The sequence below is a fragment of the Oreochromis aureus genome, linkage group 7, assembly GCF_013358895.1.
Source record: "Oreochromis aureus strain Israel breed Guangdong linkage group 7, ZZ_aureus, whole genome shotgun sequence".
NCBI classification, from domain to species: Eukaryota; Metazoa; Chordata; class Actinopteri; order Cichliformes; family Cichlidae; genus Oreochromis; species Oreochromis aureus.
The window spans coordinates 40,940,898-40,958,061 of NC_052948.1; the positions used below are offsets into that span (position 1 = coordinate 40,940,898).

The 17,164-nt window shown below is 38.6% G+C and overlaps 1 protein-coding gene across 1 annotated transcript in view; it reads left to right on the forward strand.

Moving 5' to 3' along the window:
• si:dkey-1d7.3 (transmembrane protein 132D) overlaps nt 1-4,082 on the forward strand; it is a 35,505-nt gene extending 31,423 nt beyond the window's left edge. The window contains exon 10 of the mRNA XM_039614199.1: nt 1,766-4,082. Coding sequence (XP_039470133.1) covers nt 1,766-3,250 — 1,485 coding nt within the window. The 3' untranslated portion in view covers nt 3,251-4,082. The remainder of the gene's footprint in view (nt 1-1,765) is intronic.
• Nucleotides 4,083-17,164: the final 13,082 nt, after the last annotated feature.

A 17,164-nucleotide genomic window follows, 5' to 3' on the forward strand; every position in this document is an offset into this window, starting at 1 on the left:
GAAAACAAGTCCTCATACACTACAAGTCATTTGTCTGTTATACAGTTGTTTTCAGAAATTTGCATATAATGATTATGGGAATGAATGTCATGGTGATTTTGGTTTTGATGTGTTCTTTGAACGTTTTTTTTTTCCAGGATGGAATGATTAAACAGCACATGTCTTTAGTGACTTTAATAAAACAAGAATTAAGTGCACAAGTTTGATGTTATTTTAGATTTTCTCTAATCCAGACATGGCTAAAAGTACACATACAGGCTCAAATATATACTTATACCTCCACTAATAATTGGTAAGATGCCTCTCAGCAGGTTACACCTGCTGCATGCTTTTGGTAGCCATTAAAAAGCTGCTGGCATAATTCTGTCTGCATATTTGACCGTCCTTCTTGGCAGATTTGGAACAGACCTCGGTTTTAAGTGTAATCCGCAAATGTTCAATAGGGTTGAGATTGGGGCTTTGGACAGAGACAGGGGTAGATGATTTACTGTGGTGACACCTAAAGGGAGAAGCCAGAAGAAGAAGAAGAAGAAGAAAAACCTTTGTGGTTTGTTATAGTCTGAAACATCCCAGTGTGAGAGCATTGCAGGTTGGCTTTCTCATATATCATGAAGGTTTTCAGCTTCTTTAATCGCAGTCTGAATTTCAAGGATTGCAAACAAAAGTGCAACAAGAGAAATGCCTTGGGTCATAAATGCACTGTTCAGCATTCATTTAAGTGTGTTTCCAGTTAGGGTTCAGCTGTTCCTGCACACAAGGAGCAGAGGTAGTATAAACAACATAAAAAACATGTTTCTCATTGAAAACCTTTTGAGACAGCCCTTAAAATTACACTTGAACTTGCCATAATAAAGTAGCGCGTTACTAACATATCCTAAATATTCATCTTGCAACACAGATATAATGGCCTCCTACAGAAAGAACTTGAATTAAAAGTACTGCCGCAGCAGAGCAGATTCCCATACCAGTGACCTCAGGGGTTTAATAATATTTGTGTTTTCTCCTTGCCTCTTTGAATGCGAGTTCTTTGTGTTCACAGCCTCGACCATCATCTCCAGCCACCATGCTGTGTGAAAGAGCGGGAGAGGCAGACAGGGTGCATAGATGATCATTTTAAAAGCTCACTCACACATTTAGCCATGGCAGCCTGCCCATTTTAAACCAGCTCCCTGTCGCAGGCATGGGGCAGCAATTAGGCGGTCCATAGCTGCTGGAACGACAACTCACTTTACCTCCAGTACACAGTGACTGTTACTGATCTGCCCCGTCAATAACAAACTATTAGAACCATGCCAGTGCCCATGACCAGCCAATTGTGTCTGTGATGGCGGGGTGTTAATGTTTTGCTTAAGGCCATTCATAATGTATTCAAATCCAAAATATAGGTTAGGTCAGTAACTCACATTAGCTACAGGAAATAGGTCACTGTGCATTAATGTAATTTGACTGGCCAATTCTGTTCTTAATGTGACCCATGTTAATTAATTTTTCTTTTTTGGGTTTCTTTTTGAAGGACGTTTATAAGACTCTCATAATATCTTTATGGTATGAAATGCAATTCAACCAGAGTGGATAACTTTAGATAAACTACTTACTGGCATTTACTATGAAGAGATTAACATTGATATTATATACTTTAAAGGGATTGGCATAGGCAGTTTAGTGTTATTAACAATAATGAGACTATAGCCCAAGGGAGGTATTGATTTACCACCGGTATTCTGACCTGATTTTCTACATATAACCTTTTTTCTTTCTTTCATAGGAAGCATTGGTCAGCTGTTGGGTTTCTTTCAGCGATGGGGCAGTTGCTCCACTGGACCTGTTTGACCGCAGTATCTACTCTCTGACTGTTTCTACCCCAGACGAGCGGGTGGCCACAATACGCCGCACTCCACAGTCAGCATTTGTAGTAGCAGAGGGTGAAGGCGAAGGCCAGGGGGCGCCAGTGAGAGTGGAGCTGAGGATCTGTGAGGAATGCCAAAAATCTAAAAGGAAGAGCAAGCTGGCAGTGGGCTCGGGGCTTCTCAAGATCAACTTACAGAGTAGTAGCAGAAGTGTAGCAAGAGAAGGGAAAGGAAGCACTGACAGAAATAAGGATTTAAATGGCAGTGCATCAAAAGTGATGGGCAAAACAAGTACTGCTGCCACAGAGATGGATAAACAGCTCAACAGGGCCAACATATCTGATCAGCAAGAGTCTATTCTGGCAAAAACTACCACTCCAACGACATTTTCTACTAGGAATCCACAGGCGCATGTTGTCTGGATCGGAAAGACAACCAAAGTGCCAAAGGGTTCCACCTATACTGTTACTACCACAGCTTCTCCTACAAGAATAAAGGAATTAAACTTAAATACACAACTTAGCACTGCCAAACCCATAGCAACAGTGGGTGTTGTCCGTAAAGCGGAAGGGCCTGGGAAAAGCTATGGAAACATGCTTGACAACCCCGATGCCTCTCCTGACAATGATACTCCTATAGTAGAAGTTAGACCCGAAAAGGAGCCTCCTAAATCTAAAATTCCCAAAGTAATTGAGAGTGACCTCATTAGGACATTCAAAGCTATGACTGACATGGAAATTGGCATGTATGCCTTGGTGGGGGTCTCCTGCGTTGCCATCTTGGCTTTTCTGCTCAATTGTGCTTCTTATAGTCTCTGTTTCAGGAAGCAAAAGACCCCCATACAGGCAGGCACAGCCCCCAGTGGAGACACAAAGGATCACAAACACGACTGGGTTTGGCTTGGGAACAGCAATCACAGTGCTCCTGCCTCAGGTGCCCCGGCTCAAGCGTCCACACTAAAACGTGAGCCTCATTGCCCTCTGGAGTCCCGCCACTCAATAGATTCCATGGGTCATCGCAGCCTGGAAGGCAATCTGCCTACAGTGAGCGCCGCGGCTGTCCCAGAAAGAACTGCGACCCTAGGACGAAGCAGGAACAGCTCTCAGCACCAGCAGTTTCAAGGAAAGGCAATCGACCCCATGGCAAATCGTTCAGCTACCCTACTGGCGAGGCCACACCGCAGTGAGCCTCTTCATTCCCCCACCAGTAAGAGAAACCAGGTCCAGTTCACCACCTTCACCACGCTGGACATCAAGCACTTGGCTGCGCTAAAGAAGAACGGTGTTGAGTTAGACTGGGCCAACCAGCAGAAGCAAAAGCAACAGCAGGCCCCCGCTGAACCTCAAACACCTTTACCTGACATGCCATGGCCTGTAGTCAAACCTCTAGGAGAACCCCAGTGAGTTTGTTTAGGTGTGTGTATGTGTAAAGGATGTATAAAAGGAAAACAAAGTCTTTAATTTTTCTTTAAAAAAAAGGGAAAAGGATGTATATGTGATTACATGAATGACATTTTCTATATAACGTGTGCCCACTGCAAACCTGTGCACATGAAGATGAAGTGATGTTTATTAGTAAGACTAAAAGAAATTTGCATGTTTATCCTCTGATAAAAGAAACCTATAGGCTCTGATTTATTTCTGTAAATATTAACAAACACTGTCTATGCTATGTTACTTATTTCCACATTTCAAATTCAAGACAACTGCATTTTCATCTCCTCTTACTTTTCAACAGTTCTGTTGCTCCTGCAGAAACCGCTCCAGATATTGCTCAGTTCAGGGTAAAAACCAGTACAGGAGGGACTGTTTCTTGTTAGTAATTCTATTCTTTTCCAGCCTTTTGTACTTTTTGTAGGACTCCTCTAGAGAATACCTGAGGACTCTGTGCAATTTGTCAGAGAATATGCAACATTTATCAAGTTATTTTGAGCAATCTGTCACTACAGTCTCCGCCAGATATTTATTCAAATCAAATGCAGGCTATGCAAATAGTCTGTGCAGAGTTTGAGATGGACATTGTTCCTGAATTTTTTTTTAAACAGAGATACCTTGGGCTTCGGGCTTCTCCTGGGGGCCTGCTTCTACAAATTGTAAAAAACGTGTAATCTTGGTCTGCTCTCACAGTGCACATATTCATTCAACTGTAAGATTTTTCATGTGTGAATGAAAAAAAAAAATGCCTTTTTTTCTCTGTGACATCCTGCTTTTTTAAAACCAAAATGTGATGTGTATTTCCTGCAAGATTCTATCAATAAAGAGAAAATAGATTGATTCTTTTTATAATTGAAAATGGATTTAATTCAGCTACTGTTTTTTTTTTTTAAATAGTAAAGCGATTCATAGGAAACTACAGTGAATGGTTTGGATTACAGGCTAAAGCTTTAGTAGGAATCCGTGGGATTTGATTATGTTTAATCACAGCTGAATGTCATTTAAGGTTGATTTTATCATGGAAATGTCACTCTGACAGCAATGTATTTGTTGTGCCTGCCAATACTGGGATTTTGTCCTGCTGTATAAAATGACTTGTACACTGAAAGGATGTAAAAACTCAGCAGAAAAAAACGGATTCTCATTCTGTGTAGCCTGACTGTGTCCCCAAAGAATTCCAGGTATTTTATCAATGGTTCAGGCTTGCATATTATATCTCATGGCTCATTTGTCTCTTTTTCTCCAGCCCCCCCTCCCTGTGTCTCTGAGGTGACCACAGCTACACCTTTTTAAAATTGCATTCTGTAACTGTGATGCATAAACAACCTCGCAAGCTTAAAGAAGCCCAGATAATCTGATGCCACGCACCTCAGGAATTGCCAGCTTTGGATATGACGGCGCACATTGTCACTCCCTGCTGCACAACAGCATCGGGTGGATTTAGAGTGTTGATAAAAGCAATTTTAATAACTTTCTCCCAAATTCTCTACCTACAGGCCCAGCGTTTTTGTATGTGCACAACCCGTCTCTCCTTTCCAGTCGATTTATCTGTCCAGCAACAGTAGAAAAAGTAAACAAACAGAGATAAGCGGTGATTTAAAGCTGTCTCTGCGCTGCATCATGGCCCAGCATCTTTGATTGTGGACCTTCTGTATCAAACAGGACAGAGAATTCTGAACTCAAAAGTTCAGACACAGAACTGATTAAGATATAAAAGCTGCACAGTTTGTGTGACAACAATAACAAAATATGTCTCACCACGCTTTTCCACTGAAATGCTGTGGCTTTTTGGAAACCTTTTTGCTGTCAGATTCATCCAATCTCGGTCTCCTACATATAAACTAAATGCCATTTAGATGATGTCAGCGTGAAATGTTTGGCTTTATTACAGTTTTGAGAGAGGATTTCAGTTACTCATACTCTTCATACAAGATTTTACTGAAAAAGGAGTGGTTGGAAAACAGCATTATAAAGTATAATCCCAGCCACATTATACTGGCAGTAATCCATTGAGATCCATACGCACAGCAGCCGTTACTACTGCATATAATGAAGTTTGTAAATCATAAATTGCGTGTGAATTTTCAAACGAGACAGGAGTTCCTTAGTATCATTACAGCTGGATCTGTAATCTGGAGCATCAGCTTCCCTGTTGACAGATTTAAGGGATTGAGGTCATTGTGTTGGAGGATTAATGTGCATTAGTGGACCATCTCTATGGCACAGTCCTGATGATGTTGGCCATAAGAGACAAGGTCACTTATTTCACGAGTCTGCTTTTCCAGAGCTGGAACACCTGGTTACAGATGGAGGATGGTGCAAATGAAAAAAAACCCCAAGACTATTTATTACCACAGTGTAACGCATAAAGAGTTTTTCCTTGCGCATATATAAAGTACTGTGAAAAAGCCTTCAGTGACCCCAGTGTTGGGAAAAAGGTGCGGCAATTTACCGAAACGTGTGCAAACATACATGAAAAGAGCTGAGGTCTGTGCTCTGGGGAGTCCAATCCATGACTCACAGTGTTCTGTTATGTGTTTTTTATCCAGGTACAATTTTACTGAATTAGCGGTGTGTTTGGGATCATTGTCATGCCACTGCCAATCAGACACTTTGCAGATGGTAATGCATGGTGGATCCCAAACCTGATATTACTTTTCTGCATTCATAATTCCAATCAATTTTTTTTTATTCCACTGTGACTCGTTGGCCACTCATTTTTGGATCAGTTCTTGTGTAATTTTCTCTGTTTCCTTTGAGAATGGATTATTGACAGTCATCAGGTCTTTAACAGGTCTTTGAAGGAGTTCTTAAGGACATGACCGTCAGATACTGCTCTGAAACCAGCCGGTGTCCAAAGAAAGCTTTGAAAGACGTCTTGGAAAATCTTGGAAAACTATCGCTCTAGACAGGTTGGAAATATAAGAAAATATAAATGAATGAGTGCTGGTTAAAGACTTTTCCACAGTTTTATAATAAAGAAAAAACTACTTTTATGTTTTTAAACTAAAAAACTTTTGTTCTTGTTCTTTTAAAATAAAGCCTTGAAATGTTAAATTAATTTAATACTAAAAAATTATGCTTCAAAAAAAGCACCATCAGCTCAGCTAGTTTTACATTTTCACAGCTAAACACTTTAAGCTGAGTCCTCAGCTGAAGTTCTGTAAACTCATGGGGCAAAGGGGACTTTCTATTCAACTTTTCAATTTTAAACAGGTTAAAATGATTTGCCGTCGTTGAAAGACTTTCTACAGCCTCTTAACAAAGCAGATGAGTGCTAAAGAAACACTGGAATATGAACATAAGCATAAAGGTAGACAAAAGAGACAGGTACACACACACATCAGTCTTATGATGAATAAGGAGATGAGAGAGATAACTCATATCACAGGTGGAGGGGAGCTCAAACTGCATGGCAGCTCATTAAGACAAAGTACCTTGCGCTTTCCTGCTATACTCATCGCTGTCGTTGCTTGTCATCAGACTGTCAGCGCTCAGCGTGCATCAGAAGATAATGTCACTAATTTTACAAAGAAGGGAACTAAAGACAGAAAAGAAGCTCTCTGTGTTAATGAGACAGATTTTAGAAAACAACTTTGTCAGAACAAAAGAAGAAGCAGTCCTACTTTAGAAAAGAGAAATTTCAGTAAGATGAAACTGTGTACAGACAACAGGTAAACAATTTTGGTCACAATAAATGTTTTATTTTTGATGTCTTTTGAGTGAGAAGGCATTAAACAACATATAGTTTATAACTAAACGCCTAAGTAACAAGGAAACTATAAACTAGGACAGGAGGAAACCGATAGGAGGCAAGCTGGGATACAGAAGATGGGATGACTCATTACTGCATGACTGTCTGCTCCTTAGAAACTGTTTAAATTTTTAAATGATCAAACTATGTTTTTTTTCTGTTGTTGTTGTTGCATGGTGAGGCAATTGTGCAAAATATTTTCCAAGTACGACTTTGTAATTCTCCACAGACACTGAGCCAGATCCGTGTGAGATTTCGCGAGTTCATTATGAATATGAGGAGCTTGGTCTTGTTTCCCTGTTAATGTATGAATGAAATAGTTTTCCTGAGATTGCTACATTTGTGAGACCATGACAATAGTCAATAGCCATTTTAGTCTCTGTGAGGCTTGATGTGGAGCTCACAGCAGCGCTTTGAGCTACTATGAATGCTGCCATAGTAACGGTGACAGTGTGATGTAAGCAAGTATAATGTTTATCACCTTCACCATTTTTTTGTTTGGCACGTTGGCAAAAAGTACAGCTAAGGCTGATTCATGATTCATTGTAACGTATGGTTTATGTTTATTATTGTTTAAAATTGACATGAGCGCTTAAATTTAACATGAAAATATGCCAGATTTAGCCACACAAGCAATTTTTTGTCTGCAGTTCCTGGCGGTTTGATCGCATAATAAATTATGCAATAAAACCAAATGTACAGAGGCATGAGAACATAATTAAAGATAAATGTAATTAACATAAAACACATGGTCATATAACATATTTTATAGATTTAAAGAAAGAAGTAAAACATGTCATATTCCTTATTTCTGTGGCTGTATGTGCCACCTGATAGTACTTTTCCTGAGGGCTGTTCTACTGTTTGATTTTGTTGAAAGTTGAGAGTTTTTATATATTCTTTTTTATACCATATAGAATGTCTGCAAATTTAATAAACCGTATTTAGTTTAAATTTTTATAATGATGATACAAATTTGACTTTTTATGCAAAATTTTCAAGGCCTGCTTAAAGTCTTTTTATTGACTGTAATTTAGTCCAGCTTGTGTTAGTGAGAGAATAGTTTATATGACAGGGAATCATGGCATTGAGTTGGATTTTTGAGGCTTTAGTCATTAAATTGTTTCTAATATATTTGACTCTGTTGACTCTATAAATGCTTTATTCATCCAATATACACCCTTTGTCCTTGAATGTTTCAGAGAAGAAACTATTATATGAACTTTAGAATCACTCACTTCTCTAAAAGTCAGAATGGGAGCATTACTATTTAGAATAATTTGAGCCTTAAAAAATCTAAAGTCAGCTTTAGTAATTAGAATAATTTGAGTCAGCTTTAACGCTTTGTTGAAAAATAAAAAAATGGTTGTTGTTGCCACTATATTTCAATCACGAATCACATTTTTCCCGTTTTGTTAAACCACAGGCATTGTATTTCCTCGCTAACTTCTTTAAATTCTGCCAAGTTTCTCTAACATATCCCTTTGCTTTCCAGATAACATCAATAAAAATGCTTACTTGGCCTGAGCTGTGTTTTTTACACCTTATTTTTCAGTGTAATAAAAAAACCACCTGTCATGCTGTGCTTTATTCTGGAGAGCCACATTTAGGCATGGTTCCTTTGTTTCATAAGTAAACACAAACATATTTCCATTTAACCAAGGTAAATAAACGTTTTGGCCAGTTTTACTTTTAAGTTGTCTAATACACTGATATATAGTTTTCTGTAGTAAAGTTATGAAAGCATGACAATTATTATCCATGCTTTCATATAAAAACAACAACCCTGTGCTCTTTACAGTTTATTTCATTGATTGATTTTCCAGATTCATTTATTCATTCTTATACTACTCAAACATTATATCTCCTTTTTGTACATTTTCTTGAAACCAGGATCATATTGCGGTCAGATAACCTCTTCCTAGTCTATTAGTCAAGTCATGTTCCCGAAAACTTGCTATCTCAGTTAGACATCAGTTTCTCATCACCCCTTTTAACTCTTTTTAAATGTATCACTCCAATTTATATTAAAATCACCTAATGACCTCACTATTGTTGCCACACTCTTTAATAAGAATATTCAGTTTATTATAAAACACTTTTTTTTGCAGATGCTGGTCTATATATTTATAATTGCAGTGAAGGACAACTTTCAGCTGAGTATTAATTTGAGAACTGCACATTCCAAGTCATTAACATGACCATTGTATTTGTTTACAGCTTATACTGTTTTTAACATTGAAAAGGACTAAAATAATAAAACCTATTAAAATATAATAACAGTACACATTCAATATGTGAGCAGGAGAGTTTTCATATAGCCATCTCTACAATAAGAACAGAAGGTCCTGGTTTGAGTCATACGTAAGATGTTGTAATTGTTCCACTTTAGGAAAGATGTTTTAATGTCCATCTAATAGTTACTTGGTTTAGCCTGAGAATCTCATAATATGCAAGCTTGAGTCGCTGTCTGGTTTTGTAATAATGTGATCTATCTATCTATCTATCTATCTATCTATCTATCTATCTATCTATCTATCTATCTATCTATCTATCTATCTATCTATCTATCTATCTATCTATCTATCTATCTATCTATCTATCTAGTGCCTAGTAATGTCCTAGTTTTAATGAATTAAGTAAAACTGAAAACCCTCTGGTGGGGGCACTACTGGAATAGTGAGAAGCCCACCACAGTTATTATGACGCATCCTCCTAACTTTGCAGGAATTCATTCATCTTACTCTCATGGCAGCACTACAGCTAAATCAGTCAGTCAGCATGGTGATGAGCCATCTCCTCCAGAACAATAAACTTCTCTACAAAAATTTCACGGCTGTCCACCAGGGAGTTGGCATCGAAAATATCAGGAAAAGAAAGGAACTGTTTTGACAATGCTGTCAAAAGTACTAAATGAACAACTGCAGTTCAGTTCAGAGAACCAGCAGATTGGATGATATAATGATACTCATTCTTATCAGTATTGAAATCTCAACATCTTTTGGTCAGCAGCAAGTCTCCAACTCTTATTAATGAAATAATATTTCATCTCTCTCACAGAGTTCCAGAAAGTGTAGAATGAGTTCCAAAGTGCATTGAAACTGTTCTTGTGGTCACACTTTATATTGTACTTTCATTAGACCAGTTGTAGCTCAGGTTAAATTTAATTCATTGCTACTGATGTAGAAAGAAGTTCAGTAACTTCAAGCTTTGAAATGTATCTGATGTGTTACAGAGCATTAGTAGCGTGAGTGAAAAGGTTCATGGGAAGACCAATTATTGTCATAAAATTGTCCATTTGCAGCATTCAAAGCCTAGCTTTCAGTTCATTGACGCTACCTGGGGAGATTTCATGGAGTGCCTCCTGAAGCAGCTTCAACAAGTTGGATTGGTTTGTCGGGCACTTGTTACCTAACATACATTCATGCTGATCCCACAAGAGTCCAAAAGAGATGAGATTTTCCGGCCACTTCACCAGAGACAGAAACCCAGCTGGCTGCTCATTCTATAGTTCTCACCTTTTTTGGATCTGTGCTTCAGTTGTTGTCCTCCACATGAAAGCAGAGTGATAGCCTTCCTTGTTCCAGATCACTGATATATCTTGTGTGAATCACCCACTGTGCAATCACTGAAGCACCCCAAACTATTACATTTATCTGCCATGCTTGAAAGATGGCGCCAAGCACTTCTGTAGCAACTTCTTATTTGTTTTGTGTCACACGAATGTTCCTGTTTTTAACCCAAACACCTGAAACAAAGATTTATCTGTTAATAAAACTTTTCTGCAATCTTCTTCTGTCTAATGCTTGTGTTGTTTCGCCTATCTTAATCTTTTCTTTTGTGTCTTTTTTTTTCAATCCTTTGTCACATATGGCTTTCCTTTGCATCCAAGAGTTGCCTCTTCAAAGTTGACATTAAGACTGGTGTTTTTTGCTGTTGCCATGTAATGAAGCTGCCAGCTGAGGACCTCTGAGGTGACTGTTTGTTTCTTAAACTAGAGACTCTGATGTATTTGTCCACATGACCTCACACTTCTCAATCGATTTGGTTAGAGCCAGTTTACACTGGTCTATGTGTGAAGGGAGTAGTTCCCTCTGTTGAATGAAAACTCAAGTTCTGGGGGGCAATTTCCCATAAATGTAATAGCATTCATTTCTTAAAGTTAGAAAACTCTAAAGTGTTTGTTTTGGGTGATTTTGATACTAAAATCGAAACCACAAAGACTGATCCAAGAGATATTTAACAAGTCATATGCATAGCTCTTTTAAAGGGCAGTTTTCGGCTGTGTGAACCTTATTGCAGTGTTTCATTGGAACACAAGGATATGGTTGGGGGGCAATAGAATATATATTTTATCTGATTAAAATCATAACTGATTTCAGACTCTGATTAATAACTCTATTGTTCAATAACTGCAATGTCACTGAAGAAGATAAAAAGTTATACTAAACCCGTGAATGTTAGTGTATGTATTTATCAAAGAACACCCTACAAAAATAAGTTGTTTGGATGAACACTAGGAACCACAAATATTAACAAGCAATTTTCTAAGAATAGTGCTAATCTTGCAAATAATACCGAGATGATTTTAATATTGTTTTAAACATAAATATTAATGTTGAGAACTGACAATGTACACAGACCTTTCACACTCACTAGAATCGGTTTCTTCACCTCCAGCAACTCCATCTGTGAATTTATTTTCTAAGGTTGCTAATGTGTTGCACACAGCTAGACCCCCATTTGGAAAAACCATGAAAGACTATTTATGCTTTCTCATTAACAAAACGCATTGCTTGATTGCTGTTTGCCCCCTTTTATGAGTTGTATGCCGCAAAGTTGCAACCAGAAATTATGGTGCTGCTACCTTCAAGAAAAATGAAATGATGGGACTGCATAGCAAGTCAGACGTACCATGGCGACATTAAAGGTGTTTGTAATGGAATAGTTGTATTCATCCCTGAGATAGCTGCAGGCGCCCGTCTGGCTTCTCAGTTATTTTTCCACCTCATTTCAGATCTGAAGAGCGGGGTATGGGCGTGTGTCTGAGAAATATAATCATACTTTCACATAGAAAGAGTGAGCTTGGGTTTGCCTGTGCATGTCTGTGTATATGTGGGTTAAGTATGAAGGCAAAGGAGACAGAACTGGTTTATCAGACAGGAAAAAAAGGAAAATCCTTGACAGGTTGTAAGGAGTGAAAGAATTTCTTAAAGCTCACACAAATGTTTGCAATATTTCTTTTTGTTTATCTGACAAATCATTTTGAAGAAGTAAGCATCAGTGATTCATCCACAGTAGCCTATACTCATTTGAACTGTGGTCTCAGCTTGTACACAGTAAACACCTCTCTATTAATTTAATCCTTGACAACTGTTATATTCCACATCTTACCTCTCTGTCACACTTCCTTCTCCTTCTTGATTCTCCACTTGCTTCACACTTTATACACATGGTGCATTCATCTTGCCTATAGCCCTTAGACAAAGACTGCCTGTCATGCCGTTTTCTTCCCCACGCTCTTTCGCTCCCTCACACCTGCCACTCTCCCTGTATCCTCTTGATATTTGTTTCCCCTCGAGTTTTTTGCTGACACTGTGTTTTCCTGTCTCTAGAATATGTCAGTGCCTGACACAAAGTTAAATCCCAGGATTTAGGATTCATTTCAGGCTAAATCTATTCAATTATTTTAGACTGCAGTATTACACTTCATGAATATTGCTTTCCTTTTGTTCAAGGATTCAAGGAAGCTTTATTGTCATTCGCATCACATGAGGCGGAACGAAATTACGTACACATGGTCCAGGAGCGAAAAGAAACAGAATAACGAAGAAACAGAATTTTTTTAAAAAAACAACAGAAAAACAGAAAATCAAGTAATAACAACACGCCTCGGGAATGAGAACGGGCTCGTTCAACAACCTGAGTACCAATATGAAGTATAGATATAGAAATGTAGAATTTTCTTTTGGGAATAGATGCAGAAAAAAGTGAGAATGTCAGTGAGCTGTCAGACCAAAGCGGCACCCAATAACAAAATTATATCTGCTGTTTTTTTTAATCTTGATTGACAGAAAAAGACTAAACATGGAAATGTCACTTTTAATATGACATTAATATAGAGTTTATTTAACTGCGGTTCATATTGTTAGAGTTTTTTTTAAAAGGTAATTTATTTAATATTGAATACTTTGGGTGCCTGTATTTGAAAGTACATGCTTGTTTCTGTAGGAAAACAAAAATACTGATTTGATAATTATTATTTAATTTTACAATAATGATTATTAAATGACGGAAGAGGATTAGAGCAACTGGGGAAAAAAGCGGGCACGTCTTTTTTTTTTCTTTTCCAGAATTCTGAGATTGAATTCAGAATTCTGACTTTAATCTCGGAATTTTGACTCTTTTCCCTCAGAATTCTGAGAAATTTTGAGAATTCTGAGAAAAAACAGTCAGAAACTCTGAGATTAAAGAACTCTGAAAACAACATGTCTTGTTTTCACTCAACCTATGTTTTTTTTATTCAACTTCTGTTGTTTTTAGTCAACCTCTGTTGTTTTAATTCAAATTCTGTTGTTTTTAATCAACTTCTGTTGTTTTTAATCAACTTCTGTTGTTTTCATTTAGCTTCTGTTGTTTTCATTCAACTTCTGGGGTCCGTTCTTCGTACCTCGCTTACTACATCCAAGATCAAATCATCGCGCCAACTTGCTTGCTATTCTGGTTCTCCGAACACACCTGTTGTTGACGATTAGTACAGCTGGATGAAGTAATGTGAGATCACTGGGTGGCTTAAAAGGGGCTATGCATCGATAGTAGAAACATTGATCGGCAACCCTTTGATTGGTCGGCGAAAATGTCGAAGGCGCGCGCTCAGTATTTTACGGCAGCAGAGCAAGAACTCTTGATTGAGGGATTTCAGGAGTTTCAGAGTTTAATTAAAACGCAAGGGAACACTGCAAAGGCTGCAAAAGGCTCGTAAGTAATTTATTATATTATATTACATTATATCATATTATATTATATTACATTATATCCTCTTTCACATTAGAGCCACAACAGGACCCACTAGAACATGGGAACAAGTAAAAGTGAAATATAAGAATATTCTACAGAATGGTAATATTTATCACTTATATTGCTTTTAGTCTCTTGAAAAGAGACCCTGAAATAATCTGTTTGTTTGTTTATAACAGCAACCAAGAAAAGGGCAGAGCAAATAAAGACAGGTGGTGGTCCTGCACCCCCTCGTCACACCCCAGCAGAGGAGCTGGCCCTAGGGTTGAATGCCACCAGACTTATTGTTGAGGGCATCCCTGGGGGCAGCTCTTCCTTAGACCAGCAGCCGGGGTGCAGTAGCACCAGCACCTTCATAACTGGTAAATGAGCTCATAATTCTATTTGTACAATGTAAAATATTTGGTTGTTGCCTTAATTAAAATGCTTTTTGTACTGTGACATTTATTGACATTGTGGGTTTTTTTGTGTGTAGTTTCACATAACACTCCATCACTTTTACCTGTTCCCATGCAAGGGGTGACTGAAGCATGCACAGTAAGTTGGGATATATATATATGTATATCTTTTATTTAATTATTTATCGCTTTTATAGCCGTGGTCTCTCATCTTGATTACACGAAGTAATTTACTATTACTACTCTAAAATATGAATTACATCTGAAATAATCAAATACATGACATAGAATGATTAATAGTACATTTCCCTTGTTTTAGGAAATGACCTGTATGTATCTGTATGAAATCAATAAAAGAATCAAATACTGCATTATCTTTAGTTACATTGACAATATTTATTTATGGAAAAACAGTGGAGAAATATCGCTGTTGCTTTCATATAAATGAAGCGTACATATTTGAGTGGCCGCGATCTAATCCTGTTTACATAAAGTAAGCCTGCTCCCAAGCAGGTTTACACGGATCTGTTGCTATGACAGCAAGTCCCGGATGAGCTTCGGAGAACCGAATGATCCAAGATCACGCGAAATCGTCAACAATCAAATCCGGCTAACTTATTTAGCGAGGTACGAAGAACAGACCCCTGGGCCCTGTTTCAGAAAGCCGGTTTAGAAAACTCAGAGTTAAAAATGATACTCAGGGTTGAGTAACCCCGAACTGTCCAACTCGGAATATTCGGTTTCAGAAAGGCTGATAACAATTAGTTCAATCAACGCGGAGTTGCTTTAACCCCAAGTTAAGCGCACAAGACGAGGATACATAAAGCCCTGATTAGTGGAGCACAGATTAAGCGAGTCACCATGGAGACGGAGGGAAAGAAGGCGCGGTCAATGTATTTTACAGCGCTTGAGGCCGAAATTCTGATGGCAGCATATGCCGATAACATGCAAATTTTTATGAAAAAAGTAACACAGCCTCAGCTGCAAAGAAAGGGAGCACGCATGGCAAAACATAGCCGACAGAGTCAATGCGTGAGTGTTAATTTAAACATTGATCTAGGGATTTCCACCCATTTAACACGTTATTTTATTATATTTCATTTTATTTTTTATGTTATACATTTTATTTTGTGATGTGATGTGAGCACAGGTGCAACCCAGCAGGCCCCAAACGTTCCTGGCAGCAAGTAAAAATGAAATATAAAAATATAGTCCAAACAGGTAAGGTGTAATTGCATTATGAGCCATAGTGCTTGGTCTGTTTGTCCTATGTAAATCAATTGCAGTTAGAGGCTACATTAATTTTCTTTCTGTAAGCACTTATTGAAATTATCTGAGCACATTACAAGTACATATTTGCTTACTCTGTATGCTCAAATGTGACCCGTTATAGCCAACAGAAAAAAAGCGGAGGGCCGAAAAACAGGTGGGGGTCCTCCACCACCACCACTCACAAAGGCTGAGCAGTTGGCCCTCAGCCAAAACAGTGGGCGCCCTGTGGCTGAAGGCATCTCTGCGGGGACATCCTCTGAGTCAATAACCCCACAAGACGCAAGTTCCTACATAAGAGGTTAATTACTATACTCCATTACTATAATGAAATAATTTGTTAGTTTGAAATGCTACAGGGAACTATGTACCTGTACATTAATGCTGTGGAAAGACTTCCTGTTCACATAGTCTCCTTCATTTACTGAAGGAGCAATGATTGGAATGTGAGTGCCGTCTACACAGCCAATCACGCCTGGGAACCCTGAAAATAAATGTAAAATCTAAGTAGTAGTTCAAGTATCACCACATCATGAATTAAGTTTTGTTCATCCTGATACCTGCAATTTTGTGGAATCCCTCTTTGATAAATCTTGTGGGTCTATGACCGGGGAACACCACAAACGAGTACAGGAGACGTTTCAGTGCAACTGTAACATTCCTGACTGCCCGACAGACGGTAGCCTTGGAAACGTGCTCAGCGTCACCAATATTATACAGAAAGCTCCCGTTTGCAAAAAAACGAAGTGCAATACAAATAATATGTACAGAACTGAGAGAATGTCCGCGCATGTCTCACATGAGCAATATAAGGCCTGAGGATGTTATTCAAATAAATTATAGATTGTGCTGAAAAACGGTAACGTTCACACAGAAAATCATCAGGAAATGATAAAATGTCCAAACGCGCTCTAATCACTCTCTCCGGCGGAGAGCTCTGCGGAGAATTTGGGCTTCAACATCTACTGGCTCTTCAAGGAAGGGCACGCCATGTCTGACACTTCCTACAGTCAGGTTTCCGACAAAGAGGCGGAGAAAGTCAGGGTTAGTTGAAGTAAACCTGCTAGGGGGCAGGTTAGCTTCACGGAGTGTGTCGTCATAGTAACTCACTCAGAATTAATCTAAACTCGCTTTGTGAAACCGAAAACCCAGAGTTTTCGTTAACTCAGGGTATACTTACTCAGAGTTTGCACTAAACCGGCTTTCTGAAACAGGGCCCTGGGGCCCGTTCTTCGTACCTCGCTTACTACATCCAAGATCAAATGACACATCCAAGATCAAATCATCGCGCTAACTTTGAGCTCGCTAATCCGGTTCTCCGAACACACCTGTTGTTGACGATTAGTATAGCTGGATGAAGTAATCTGAGATCACTGGGTGGCTTAAAAGGGGCTACGCATCGATAGTAGAAACATTGATCGGCAACCCTGTGATTGGTCGGCGAAG